Source organism: Engystomops pustulosus, chromosome 8 (genome assembly GCF_040894005.1).
Source record: "Engystomops pustulosus chromosome 8, aEngPut4.maternal, whole genome shotgun sequence".
NCBI classification, from domain to species: domain Eukaryota; kingdom Metazoa; phylum Chordata; class Amphibia; order Anura; family Leptodactylidae; genus Engystomops; species Engystomops pustulosus.
Window position 1 is genome coordinate 98,341,238 of NC_092418.1, and position 15,334 is coordinate 98,356,571.

Sequence of the window (15,334 nt, forward strand, 5' to 3'; positions counted from 1 at the left end):
CTGGTGCTCCAAATATAGTGTGACCAGAGTCAAAGATGATTTTGCAAACTTATACAAATAGTTATTTTAATTGCTATGCGTTTCAGCCATGGACAAGGGCCTTCAGCAGACAACAAATCACATAGAGGCCTAAATAGAAGAGATATAACCCCGTTATGACTGCCATACGTCTTAATTGCACATACCCCGTACAGATAGCATGAGCACAGACGTCATGACAGTGACCCACTTGAAACGGATGCATCTTCTGAACAGTTCTGGTGCCCTTTTAAAGAGGAAAATCTCCCCTTTAATATTGAATCAGGATTATCTTTCTAGGTGTCACAGAAGCAGAAATATTCACTGTTCACTTTAAATGGGGGGCAGATAGTAAAAAAAAAAAAAAAAAAAAATCTGATTGTATACGGTTTAATATGTTTCATATAACAGTGAGATATAAAATTTGCTCTCGGTATCATTACTTTAAGTGGCGTCACCTTTTTGTATCCCTGACATAAAAACATGAAGGGAAGCAGCACAATAAACGCACATTACAGGGTGTAGGCAGCAGTTTAATCGCTTGCTCCCGTCGTGTTACAACAGAGGTATCAGCTGATGTTATCGCCATTCATTCAGCACAGCGCTCCCGATCAAGGTGCGGCCTGGGAAAAGTTCTGTTTTGCCAGCCATGAATATTAAGAGACAAAGTCAAAGGATGACCTGGATCACAGAACATATTTCCTTTGTTTCAGCTTGTTTGATGGGAGAAACATGTGTGGACGGAGGGAACAAAACACAGATTTACAGCGCACCTGCTCCACATACAGACGGCAAAGGAAGCCGCTCCATAGGGGGAACCAGTACTCGCTAGCATGTGAATTATCACTTGGTGACATCGCGTCCTACATGATGATGTCATCGCTATCACCATCGCTTCCTGACTTTGAACAGCAGCATGACGGGGAATCAGCTGTAATGTCCCTTGTCCGATAGGAATCAACCCACATTATGTTTTTGAAGGTAGTCAAAACAGCTATGTACCATATTTTTCGGACTATAAGGTACACTGGATTATAAGGCGCACCATCAATAAATGCCTGCTAAAACATCTAGGTTCATATATAAAGGCGTACCGGAGTATAAGGCACACCTGATTATAAGGATGAATGACCAGCAGGTGGCAGACCTGTGCACAGTACAAGGCAGCTGTTGTCTGTAAGTACGGTTCATATATAAGGAGCACTGGACTATAAGGCGCACCTTTGATTTCTGAGAAAATCAAACGTTTTTTTGTACGCCTTCTAGTCTGAAAAATATGGTAGGACCTTTTACATGGCCAATTACTGGCCCAAACGCTTGGGGTGATTGTGCCGACAGATGCAAGATGCATGTGGTGAATGATTAACTCATCCCTATAGAGCATTTCCTAGAAACTTTCATTCCCAATCCTTATCGATTTATTCTTATGTCCTAAGAATAGGGAAAACATAAGAAATATACACAGTGGTGCAGCTTTAAGGGTGCAGCCATACCTGGTTCTGTTCGCTAGGCCTTTACTATAAATTTGGGTCCAGGTACTAATTATGCTTCAGGGCCCCATTGCCTTTAAGTTACGTGTCTAATAGATAATAACCACTGATTCCAACATGTATACTTACAAGGCTCAACATGAATCTTACGTTATCTGGTAAAAGGAGATAAGCTGCTGCCAGACTCTTCTGGCAACATCCAATCTCATGAAAGAACAAAGGATTTGGGGTCCAATATAATCAGTTTTCCAATCACCTGATGGCAGACATCCAGACTGCCTCAATAGACATGATATCAGGGGCTGATCTTATGCACGTGGTCAACATATGGCTAATGTGTATGTGGAAAGGTCACTGCCTGTGACAGGATCAACACACTCCTCACCTGCTGCTTCACCATTCCCATCATCTAATGGGTCAGACAAGATTGTAGGCAAAGAATCAGAGCAGAATAAAAAGAAAATTGGCTTCCAATGATATGCTGTAACCATGACAGGCCCCCAAACTTATTTACAAAGGTTCCAAAAAACCGACACAGAACCATAAAGTCACGTTAATTCCATCCGGTAAACAGTAACACAGCAACACAGATAAGTATGTAACCCGAGCAATATAAGGATATTACCTGTCTCTCCCCACAGCGTGTCGTTCTCATTGATGTCTATGGGGTAATCTTTATCATGGACCAAAAGGCATCTCACCACCTAGAGAGTAAAACAGGATAAAAATAACATGTAAAAGGAAGTCATAATATCCAAGTGATTCATTGCTTCATGATAACAATAAGAGCTGCTATATAACCATAAACGCATTTGCAGAACTGAAGAGAAAGTTCATCTATGGGCAATTTCCTATATTTGGTCACTCTGTTGTAAAGGCAGTCATTTATATATAAGGCAGGCCCCAATGCGGTATGGTGTCCTGTTATATGGCTGCATCACAGCCCCCATATAGGTCTATGGTACCCAGTCACGGTGCCGTGAGTACATAGTGTCACCGCGCTAAATAAAGGACATGTCCTATATTTTGCCATTTTAGCTTTCTATGGAGAGGGGAGGGGTGAGGAGTGCTTACTCCCCCCTCCCTTCTCCGACCAGCCTAAAGGCTAATTGTTCCAGTAAAGTAAATGTCTATCACTTTAAAGGGAACCGGTCATCAGGTTTTAACATATCAACCTAATGATAGGTTAGTAAACACTGAATCCAAAAGGGTTTTCTAAAAACAAATGAATAAAAAGTTCTCAGCTCCATTTAGACGGAAAAACATAAGGTTGGTCTTCGTCTGGTATTCGCATTAAGATAGTGAACCCAAGTTGAATACTCCATTGCTCAGCGCGTGTCCAGAGCCGGAAGAAAGCCAACCTTAAAATTTCAACGGCACATCCGACTGTGTGACCGGTGTGACTCTCCATGAACCATACCCAGGATTTGGGGGCTTCTCTGGCATGTAGCCAGGTTTTCAAACTTTTTGATTGGACAAAACGGAGTGCTTTTATATAAAAAAAAAAAAAAAAAAAAAAGAACCAAGTGGTTTGGGTTCATTGTGTAGTGAGCTACAGGAAAGGTTGATATGTGAAAACCTGATGACAGGTTCCCTTTAACTCCACATTCTGTCGCTCCATATTTCACTGTTGTTACAGAGCAAATGTACTACAGTCACTGGAAAAAAAAGAATCAAAATCAGTGACTTTAGTGCAGAGTCCTTGATAGCAACCCCCCGCTGTGTAGTAGAAGGTCACCAATTAAGCCATTTGTTACCTACAACAGCTGAGACCCACCACATTCCATGTGGAAAATATTCCAGGATTTTGCTACACCTTCTAACCATTAATACCCAACTGTAACTAAAATAATGTAAGAAGCCTCTATTTATGTCTGGGTGGAATGGAAACAACTGTGCTGCATAGTTTTCCAACTCGTTCCCGAGGACACAGTGCTGTGTTTTCATGCAGGTCCGATGCCGTTCTCTGTGCTATGTGTATACATAAGGACAGTCCTGCTCCGCAAGTGCTTATCCATTGGATGTCCTATAGGCACTGGCCTAACATTTCAGCCCATATGAGCTACATATCTTTTAGTAACAATCCTTTTATAACTCGCTATCACAAGCTTATTCTTGGCTACGGTGATCGGCTATGAAAGTCTCTCTTTAATCTGCGCTAAAGCTTACACAATCTCATGGGATCTTCAGAGCAGAATCCAGGCGTGTCGTCCTGAAGCCTATAATACACAGCAGCCACCACCATTATAGTCATTACATTGTTATAATTAAAGGCGCCGTATCAAGGTCAGAAGACAGAAGGAAAAGTAGTATAAAACAACAAACATAACCAGACTCCTGAATTCTAGGGTCTGGACTGTTAGACGTCTCCGTAAATACCATAAAATCTCAGGGTTTTCTGATTGCTGTGTTAAATATCTTGCAAATTACTTTGATGTATCCTTAAAAGCCAAATGATCTCTAGATCATCTCTAGGGTGCCAGGCTTGCACAAATAAATTAAGGATCGTTACCCTACTTAGATACCCAGTTCCCATAGCATTGCCCCTGTTCCCATTGTTCACAGGTAAAGTTGTACTGGAACTGTTGAAATACACATCAATGACCTCGGCAGTCACATGACACGAGCAGTGACATCACTGTGTTTGCTCATGTGACCACAGAAGCCTTAACAACTCAGCACGACTGTAAACGTAGGAAACGGGAAGCTGCACCACAGGAACAGGAAGTTGGAGGATGCCGTGTACCCGTTACATATTTTAAACTTGACCAAAGGTTTTCCAGTAAGCCCCAAAAATTAAGATCAGATTTTGAAATATTTGAAAAGTTAAAGAGAACACAAAAACTACCCCCATACTATAAAACAAGCAAATTAATGAAAACCATCAAGGCAATGTCACACATAGGACACCCCAACACACCAAAACATCTATAAAACTCAATCAAATGAAACAAAGTGTCCATTGTTTAATCCCAGCCTGAAGATCTAGAGAACATGTGCTGTATTACACTTCATTTTTTACCGTCATGCCCTAATAAATATTGTTAATCTTGTTTAGCCGGTAAAACCATGATTAAATTGGAGCATTGGGGCCTTTGTGCTCAGTGTAACTGCATCTCGCAGCATATTGAATGATACAACTCTGAGAGCCGGGCCGCCAGCGTCCATGAATGTTCAGAGTCTCCATCCCAGTCCTACTGCGAGAAATACGACCCCGACGCTTAATGGTTGTCGTGAGCACTGGGGAAAGACCTGTTTTCTGTGTTACACTCCAGACTAACTTGCTCACATAATTTTATAAAGAACTAATGCCTTGCTCTATGAAAAGAATATACGGCAACATTCTCCGGTAACCACGTGCAGTTGTATCCTCCAATAAAAGCATGAAATTAAAGGTAATAACTCATGATGAGACAGTTGCAACCATGTGTGGCCAAAACCCTGGCCCCCCTCTGTAGCCAATGCCTTGTCCTACCCTCTCTTGCCCGATTTATAAGCAGTAGTGAAGTACAGAGAGTGGTTAATACTGTACCTCTGTGTGACCCATGCTGGCCGCTGCGGTCAGTGCCTGCTGTAGAGCGTGACTTCTTCTCACATAATTCGGCTGCTGGTTGGAGGAGGCCCAGTCACAATTCAATAAATACTTGAGGATGTCACAATAGCCTCTCAGAGCACTGTGCACCAGAGCGCTCTGCCCCTTCTTGTCAATGTGATCCACCTGAGTTGGACAAAAAATGTAAACACATGAGTGAAACAAGATGAAAAGGTAGAACATGGCTAAAAAAATATTCAGGAAATCAAGGCTATGGAGGACATTAAAAAGTACTTTTACGATCAATGTCATTTAGTTTTAAAAACGTGTCTAGGCCTTATTGAAGCTCCCTGCTCTCCCTGCTGTGAGCAGCTCCTGAGCTTAGCTATTCCACAGATTAACAGTTCTTATGGTAAAGATAGGGGATAATAATCTGATCAGTGCCACCCCCCCTGCCCTCGGTCACAAGAACTAACACCTATCAGGAGGGTGTACTGTTCTAACTAATTGAATCAAATTGCAGGTTTAGGGTGCGGTCAGGTGGTGCATTCTTGGTGCATTCTTAAATGCAGTGAAAACACGCGTTTTAAAACACATGCATTTTTTCTGTATATTCAACATGTGTTTGGCTGGTTTGTATCAGTTTTTCTTCATTTGTGGAAGTGTAAGCAGAGGTGTTAACATTTTCCCAGGTGCTTACACTTCCAGAAATGAAGGAAAATGGATTCAAAGGATCCAAATGCATGGTAAATATGCAAAAAACACATCATGAATGCACCGTGTGACTGCACCCTGTCGTACTATGGCGGCGGCTGCTCAACTTTCAGTGGAGATAGGGAGGGGTGAGGAACGCTGACCCCTCCTCCTGCACGCTGGTGAGCATACGTTCATGGGCACAAGACCAAGCGGGGACTGACAAATACATGGGATGTGTCTACTGAAAGTAGGCCGGATTTGCCAGGTTCAAGGGGGTTGTCTCAATTGGGAAACTTATTATGTTCGCTTGCCTTAGATGCAAAGTAAATCTCATATGCTGAAGAAGTTTGCAAAATATACCACCAGCAATATGCTCTACAAGCTAACAGACACCAGTTAAAGTCATCATGGATGTCAGTATGAACAGAACCTGAATTGCAACACTGCAGGCTGAAGCCATAAAATTCTACAATTAAGTTGGCAATGGAGTCCATACTACCAAGAACTGAAATAATATCTGGAACACAGCGACACCAGTGCAGGAAGTCAGTCTTCAATGAGTGTCATTAAAGAGGAAGTCACAACATCTGCTGATTATTATGGAGGAAGGGGCGCGTAGTGATCCAGAAACACAGTCAACCACAACGCCTCATGGGGCAAGCAGCGAGCCAGCAGCATAGACATGGGATGTGGACCCTGCACGCTTCAATTACTGCATGTCTGGTGTTGTAAACATCACAATGTTGTGCGGGAGGAGACCACGGGCAAGCATATAATTACCCCAGAATATAATCAGCTCAGTGGTGACACCAGTATTACAGTCACAACACTTGGCTGGCGCTCACGGTGGTGTCACATTCCACATTTCATATACTACATAAACCACAAAATAAGTGTAATCGTTCATCAGTGACTCGTTTATTGGCAAAGTACAATTACAGATGGTTTCCCTTTACATAATTCTTCTATTATTCTCTAGTATTGCTGTTGTAATTAGAAAAACATATTAATTCAACTATAAGAATGTAAATATGGTTAAACAAGTCTTTGAACAGGAGTAAAATATAATAAAAGGGCCAAGCAATGTTAATTCTCAAATTCATCTAAAAGGAAGAATTTCTGTTAGTAGTTTTAGATACAATAATCTTAAAGGAAACCTACCACCACGGATCTACCTATAAAAGGTAGATCCGGTGGTAGGTGCATCTATAGGACCTAAGGATAACCTTTTTAAGGGCTAATCCTCACGTCCCCACAATTTTTTATTAACTTTTAATTCCCTACTATGTAAATTTTCTAAAGAGTCTACTTGGGCGAGGAGTAGCCGGAGCGGAGGGTACACGGCGCGGCTACTCCATGCCCCAGTAGCCTCTTTGCTCATCCACTAAACCTGCCGCCTGCGCCTGCAGAACAGCAAGCCCGCGGCTGTGCGGTCACTGCTCCGAATCCGGAGCTGCGCAGCTGCGGGCCTGCTATTCTGCGCATGCGGGCATAGGTGGCTCCGAACTCCATGGTTCCGGTGGGTGACACAAGCCGAGCGGTTTACAGACTCATTACTTTGTATGGATCTATATACCTGCAGAGCCAAACACTATGGAATGTGAACTGTATGAAAAGCTCAGCTAGAGGAAACAAAAACCTGCCCATTCACTGACTGCAAACAGAAATCTGGATCTATGGAAGGCAACATAAATTGAAAAGGGAAGATGGTCTCCATAAAGACATAACTATGACCACAGCAAGTAGATGGATTGTAAGATTTACCTTGGCTCCTTTTTTGCAAAGCAGAGACATAATGTTGTAGTGTCCGGAGGCCGCGGCGTAGCACAGAGGTGTCATTCCACTTTCCGATGGCCCATCGACAAACGCACCATATTCCAGCAAAAGACTGACCATCTCCTCGTGGCCAAGGTGAGCCTGGACACAGACTATAGGGGCGTTGTTTAAAACCTCTGTCCTGTAGTTGACGTTGGCGCCGGCTAAGATCAAAAGTCGGCTCACCTGCGAACAAAATCAAGACAAACATTAAAGTAGTTGGAAACATAAATGATGCATGGAGCTCCAGCTAATTAACTCCAGCCAAATCTTTCATAAAATCACCAAAGGCACATGGCGTATGAGATCCTCAATGCAACCAGATACGGCACTTTTAACCTCTTTCATAGAATTGTGAATAGATTTTAGTCTATTAGGGAGACCTGACAAATGAGTCCCGCACAATGCAACAAAGCCAATATACGTGTAGAATGTTACAAAACTCCCAAAAGTAACCGGATCCTCCCCTGACGGACTAAAGAGCGATGCCAGAGCTTCTGGAGAACACATTAGCCCTTCTAAGTAGCCATATAACAAGTGTAGTGCTCGAACTATGAAGGGATCATCTAGGAAATGTCTGACCAAGTTCACACAACTCAGTTAAAGGCAGGCTAAGGGGGCACTTTTAGGAGGTAAGGGTTGTAGCCAGGGCCACATTAGCTATAGGGAGAGTAGTGCTCCAACATGGTGGCGAGGGGATTCACTTAACTGTATCTGAACCCTACTAGAGTTGAGTTCAATGGAACAGAGCAACATCATCACGTTCCCCTCTACAAATCAAAGATGTCTGATAGAGGAGGAGATTTGATGGGAGGGAACCAGGGCAGTAGAGTGTAGCCTTTTATAAAAAAAATAAAAATAAAAAAAAAATTGGATGCCTTCTGTATGGGGGTTACAAATGGAGGCCTTATAACAAGAGCATTGAGCTACAGCATTACACAAAAACAGGTGCTATTTTTAGGGATACAAAGGGACTTCAAAGGGTCAAATGAATGGCATTGGCTGCAAAGCTATGGCTCAGGTGCCAGAGGTTACATGGCCAGAGGTGCCAGGCCACCCCCCCCCCCCCCATTACAGAGTTTACCAGAAAAGGCCTCCCCCTGAAGTCTGAGGAAGGCCAGAACCTGCCATGCTGAATGCTATTTTAAAGTGTCTCATCCTTGGCTCCCTGGGACTACAGGAGGAACTGTGGACAAAACGGGGCATTCTTGGCTCTTTGGGATTACGGGAGGTGGGAATTGGTGTGACGGAACTGGATTACGGCTGGATCTGCTCTGGATGCCCCAATTTTTCCATCCAGGAGAACCTAAATGGATGCTACAATGAGCGCCTGAATTTCTCCTCCTTTCTACTGTATTCATGTCCTCAAGATGCTGATACAATTGAAAGCTGCAACACAGTTTGGGCACTCTGGCTCAAAGGTTCACCATCACTGATTTATGAGGTGGCAGTAAGGCTTTGCTCGGCAGGAATGTAGGCCTACTTTTGTAACCGACGTACTTGGCCTGGCTACAGAACAGACAGCTTTCATGCAGGTAAATACATTATATTGTAATTTTATTTAATAGAAGATGACTTTAAGGATCTGAAAGGAGGCATCAAATTGAATGTTAAAAAATTTCAGCCATCAAGGCAAACCCAGAAATCGCAAGTTCTCCAAAACTCTAGGAAGAGGAACGACAGTGTACTTCCATAAGTATGGATGACTGTACTTAGTTGGAGACTGCCTCGCAAGTTCTCACAGACTATATCCTTGAGGGAGTCTGGAGGAGTGCTAGCCGGATTTTTCCTCCGATATGATTAAATTAAAGATCCATTTATTACCTGAAGCTTTAGAGATTATTATTGCAGGCGATGGAATAAGCCCGGCAGTGGAGGAGACTGATGGCTTTACCACCACCTTCTACATTTCACTTCTACACTGCTTGGCAGATGATACTGATAAAGGAATGTAAAGTATGATTTGTGAGAGTTTATACTTAAAAAGCATTTTATTTTCCGTAAATTACGGAAATTCTTAGGGCTGGAGCCACACACAGTTATCGTTGCTGTTTTGGGGAAGATTTTGCTGCAAGTTTTCCAAGCCAAAGCCTCAAGCTTCCTTTATAGTCCACACTTTTTGTTGACAAAATTTGCATCAATAAAAGCACCAAAAATGTAATAGTTTTGGACATTTATTACTTATTGTAGGTATCCCTTGAAGTTAGGTTGATCACAAAGTGCCTCCCTCTTAGGAGCCACAGAAATTAGCAGTAAATTCAGAAGAATTCATACACAAAATTTGTTGTAGATGCATTGCAAGTTTTACACTTAGGAAGCATTCAGATGGCTGTGTACTTGGGCGGAGCGGGTCAAGGGCGAGCACAGGGCCGGGAGAGGTGAGCAGTCTTCACCCCTCCTCTTTCCATAGGCAGGCAAGCGGCTGCCCTACTTGCTGAGGGTGCAGTGACACACCGTGTGCTCACCGCAGAGTCACCGGGAGCCAAAGAGGTCTATGGAGGCCAGATCATGGCACCCGTCGCGGGCATGTGAATGAGCCCTTAACAGGGTTGTCCCAAGGTTGGCTTCTTTCTTCCAAAAACAATACTTCTATGGGTTGTAGTATTGCAACGAAGCTCAATTCATTTCTATACAGCTTGTTATGTGTGGTGCAGTTTTTGGATGAAAGCAACTATGTTTTTCAACCTCTGACAACCCCTCTGTCTACGCTGAAAACACGCAGTATAACTGTACACACCCAGAATTCTTAGTGTTTATCTATAACATATAGATACAATATGGTTATGTTGGTCCCAAAGTGTATAGCGGCAATGACTGGTCCATTTCTTATGCTACGGAGGGCTAGGGCGAGTATAGATCTATGTGGAACACATTTCATCAATATGGGCTGGAGGGTAGGTCACTGGTTGTGCCACCCTATGTGTAAAAATGGGACATCAGAAAGGCGCTGGTCATCAGGGGTAAAAGATTTGCTTTTATTCAGAGATATTTTGGACAACGCGTTTCGCAGGTCTAGGCTTCCTCAGGTCTAGGCTTGTTGTGCTGGAGTGGTGCAAATCAAATCATTTGCACCACTCCAGCACAACAAGCCTAGACCTGAGGAAGCCTAGACCTGCGAAACGCGTTGTCCAAAATATCTCTGAATAAAAGGAAACCTTTTAACCCTGATTTCCAGCGCCTTTCTGATGTCCCATTTTTACACATAGGGTGGCACAACCAGTGACCTACCCTCCAGCCCATTTGCTATACGCCCTTGTTACCCAAGTGGCAGTGGTTACTTATCACATATGCCTGACCCAGCGTTGTGCCTGTCTCTAGCACAACCAGCAAAGGTGAGTACCCAATCTCACCCAAGAGCACCCCGGAACTAACCAAGGATAATCTCGCACTAGGTAGCGCTGTTTCTCTCTGTCCCCCTCCCTTTTTCTCTGCATATCCACAGTGATTTCATCAATATGTAATAACAGCAGAACTCTAGATTCTGTGCTCGGTCTCAATGTTCCCCTTTCAGACAAGTGAGGTCCTTTTCTGCAGCGACAGCTATTAGATTCCTACAGCCGATCCCCAACTCTGTTATCTGATGAACACAAAGTATAACCAGTGGAGTGGAAGGCATCTCCTTTGCCTTGTGAAAGCCCCGCTTGTTCAGTTCAGCTAATCCGGCATAAAGTTTCAGATGCCGCTAATCTCCAACCGATGAACAGAAAACGACAAAGCTCAGCAATTAGCGCGCAGTTGGAGAGTTACCCCCCCTGTGCATAACACCATGTTATTATACATCCTATACTATGACATGTATGCAGCGCATAGGGAAATATGGACGAGCAGTGAATTAATGAGACAAGAGACGCTGAGGTCAGGGGGCGAAAACAATAAGGCAATAGTGTACAGAACGGAAAGGGGTGTAAAGTGCGTTCTCTATTCTATAGCTGCAGGGCCTTGTTAGAGTAATGAAGATACTAATTAAATATGTACAGTATATCCTCTATGTAGAGCTGAGTAATATACAGTAACCTATTCCTGAGGGTCCCCTCCACGCTCCGGTGGGCCCTCCTAGCCAACATCTTTTGTCTACCCCATTCTTTCCATTTTATTCTATAGAAATTGTCGCCTCAATCTCCTATATATCAGTCTTTTACACTCCTAATTTAGTTGCCACGCATCATGTTGTTCTCCGACTTCCCGGACAAAAAGCGCTTGTAGAGTTTAAGGCTTGAGTGGCCCCGTAATGATCTCACACAGTTCATGCTCCTCTGATGTCATGTCTTGACCGTGTACTAGGCTATTGTTAAGTCTCTTCACTTCACTGCCATCCAAAGAGCACAGGCCCCCAAATCTGGGTTTGTGGCGGAGGGTCCGGCTGCTCTGATCTCCAACTGTGCGGCAAAGTTCATTTATGGCAGATTAACTATGACGTTATTACCTTGACATTTGGGGTGTACAAGTTCCTCAGAGAGGCAAGTGCTGCCGATAACCCATCCGTGCTGTAACCGATCCACAGGGCCTGCAGCGTGCTGGAGGAGATCCCGTGCTTCTTACTAAGCCCCTAATATAATGACAAGGAAGTTGTTCATTACACATCAGAACATTTCATAGAAATTCTAAATATAAATATTGGATAAGTTATTTACAAAATTAGATATTGTTGTACTAATATTATATGCATTAACCTAGGATGGTCATCACCTCTCCTGAAATATCTGTAGAAAGTAAAAGTAATTCTCATTGATCCATCCTTCCTAAAAGTGAATGAATAAATTGGTAAGTAGGTGTTACCAATAGAGATGAGTGGACCCGATGTTCAAGTTTGGATTCGGCCAACTGACTGCAACCTTTTGCTGGATTGGTGGCCGAACAGCCAATCCGGCAAATGGAAGACACAAACAACAAGCCGCCAATCCGGCAATATGTCCGGATCAAGCGAAACACCCCTGGCCAATCATAGCCATGGCTAGTTGTTAGGGTAATCCATTTGTCGGATTTGCTGTTCGGCCACCAATACAGCAATATGTTCGGGTTGGGGGGAATGCACCTGGCCAATCATAGGCTACTAGTTAGGGTCACCCATTTGCGCGCCAATCATAGCCATGGCTAGTTGTTAGTTTTGTTCGTTTGCCAGATTGGTTGTTTGCTGCCAATCCACAATATATCTGGGTTGGGGGGATACCACTAGCCAATCATAGCCAGGGCTAGTTGTTAGGGTCATCCTTTTGTGTGCCAATAATAGCTAGCTGTTAGTTTTGTCCATTTGCTGGATTGGCTGTTTGGCCTCCAATATGACCCGGTCAGACGGCAGAACCTGAACTTGACCTTTAGGTCCGCTCATCTTTACTTACCAGTTGTTTATGTGTGTGTAGAGAATGAGATAAGAACTACAACCAAGTTGTCTTCATCATATTGAGGACACCTGCACCCTTGGCCAAGCATGCACGTATATTAGGAGGTCAGAAGGGCTAGCTATTAGCAGAAGCAATGTTCCGATGAAACAAAACTCAATTAACATTATAATATGGTACAAGAGGTCTTACTATCAAATATCTGCTCCCATATGATCTCCATATAATCACTGTAGCAAACTGTATTCTGTCTGTATAAAAATTACATCCATGTTATTGGCCTAAACAAGACTATGGGCACAGTGTTCGTTGGTGCATGCAGTGGCATAGACCTACGTTTTTATAGGAATATTAATGTAAGTCATATAAAGTCAAACTAGAGACTGGTTTCTGGTTCTCAAACACAATATAAAAAGGAAAACCCCACTTACAATACAGTCTCTACTACAATAAAGAACAATTAATTGATATACATGTTTCAGCATTGTCCATTCATCCCCCGTCATTGTGCCTTCTTGAGAAAAGAGGTAAAAATGGAAAATGAGCTTCCTTTATTGAGAATTACTACATCAAGTACCTGAGAGCCATTCAGGTTTCTAGACAAAAGGATGGTTGTCTGCCAGGAGGGAGTGCCGCTCTTATGAAGCCTCACCGGCGGCCCGCCCTGACTCCCTGCCAGCATTCCTACATAGGTTAAAACAACTGCATATTTTTCTATATAAAACTTTATGCTAATTTACCAGGATGACACCTAATAAAATAGGTTTGGGAGCCAAATAGAGATGCCATACATATACAATATATAAAACACACATAAAAAAGTTCAAAAAGATTAATACAGAATAGGATGGGCAATCTTGCTGTAGGACTGGTGAAATCCTCGGATATTTGTGACCAATAGATAAAAATAAATGTCCTACATGTGCACAGCCTACACTGCATTTTGTAAGATTTACTGAAGGGGTTGTCCCATTTTCTCCAAATAAAACCCCTCTGGTGATCAGCTGAGGGTTATGGGTATGATTCAACAAAGCTGCTGGTGGGTTGGCAGATAACATATGTCGGGACCCGGCTCTTGAGCTATGGCCCTCTCTGTAAGATGCCCAATTGAATATGATGGACGAGAGTTGTCATAATGGAATTTACTAGGCTTTACTAACGACTTTGCAATTGTTACGGGGTCTGACCTCTGGGACTCCAAAAATCTTGAAAGCAAAGAGACAGCATCCCCTTCTTAGTTTACCCCTTTCTTCAATGCCAAGCTGTGCAGAGTACTGGAGCCAGTATTGGGGGAATGTGCTGTAATCCCAGCGTAACATTATGTGGAGAGGACACAGCACAACACCAGCATTGTAGCCTCCTTATAGTCAGGATCAGTGGAGATCTGAGAGGTCAGACCACCATGGGACAAAGTGGTCGCACATTTCTTGACATCACTTTAAAAGATGAAAAATCCCCCTTTAACATTCCAGAAAGTGTGAGAAAATGGAAAATACCTTAAATATGTGCGCTTTCAAAATATGATGGCCCAGCTCCATGGTCTGTTGGCGATTTAATTTCCCTTCTTGCCGAGAAAACATGAACGCCAAGAGGGCATGTCCACTTCTAAGTAAAGGGTAAAAACAAATACAACAATGAAATACATCAAGGACGCAAAGGTTGTTTTAATAAAAGGTACAGTATATTCTCCAAAAAGAAGACTCCACGGGTAGAATCCAACTATGCTGGAAAAAATAGAAATGGCAACTTCATGAATGCAGGATCCAATCACAAATTCTTTATTCCAGAAGCATTAAAACATACACATGATATACACATGAGAGGATCAAATTATCTGACGCGTTTCGAGTCTGAACGGACTCTGAATCATAAGAGAGACAGTTCGGACTCAAAATGCCTGAGGACCTGAGGACACCAATACATTAGAAAGAAGGAGAAGAAGTTTGGATCATTATTGTAGCTTCCTTCTAGGGTCCTGGGCTGCCTGTAATTGCTAGAGGCCTTGAGTCCTGTATGGCGAGCCCTGCCCTGGGGTGATGGCAAGGGTGCCCATATAGAGGGCGCTGAGTGCCACCTCTGGCACCCGTGCCATAGGTTCGCCACCACTGCTCTACCATGTGTATATCATATTGGTTGTACATATTTTTATACTTCTGGAATAAAGAATTTTATTGGATCCTACTTTCATGGAGTTGCAGGTTTAAATTTTTGCTTTGGGATTAACTATGCGGGAACCTTCCACTGATGATGTATCCCTGCCATAGGTTGCTATAATTACAGTGCTTGGAGTGCTACTTACACTACCTACACTCTTAAGTCCTTTAATAGAGTGAACCGAAATAGTTCCATATATGTTGTGTAGTGTTAAAGTTAAGTGAATAGGACTCAACTTGAACTGAATTTATTTAACGGAAGTAAGTTTGGAATTTCAAAATTTTAAATTAAAA

The 15,334-nt window shown here is 42.9% G+C and overlaps 1 protein-coding gene across 6 annotated transcripts in view; it reads right to left on the reverse strand.

Moving 5' to 3' along the window:
• TANC1 (tetratricopeptide repeat, ankyrin repeat and coiled-coil containing 1) overlaps positions 1-15,334 on the reverse strand; it is a 138,879-nt gene that overhangs the window by 20,626 nt on the left and 102,919 nt on the right. For all 6 annotated transcript variants that reach the window (XM_072121948.1, XM_072121949.1, XM_072121947.1 and 3 more), the window contains 5 exons: positions 14,384-14,492; positions 11,975-12,097; positions 7,501-7,737; positions 5,041-5,226; positions 2,134-2,212 (listed from right to left, as the gene is read on the reverse strand). In XM_072121948.1, the coding sequence (XP_071978049.1) occupies positions 2,134-2,212; positions 5,041-5,226; positions 7,501-7,737; positions 11,975-12,097; positions 14,384-14,492 (734 nt within the window). The remainder of the gene's footprint in view (positions 1-2,133; positions 2,213-5,040; positions 5,227-7,500; positions 7,738-11,974; positions 12,098-14,383; positions 14,493-15,334) is intronic.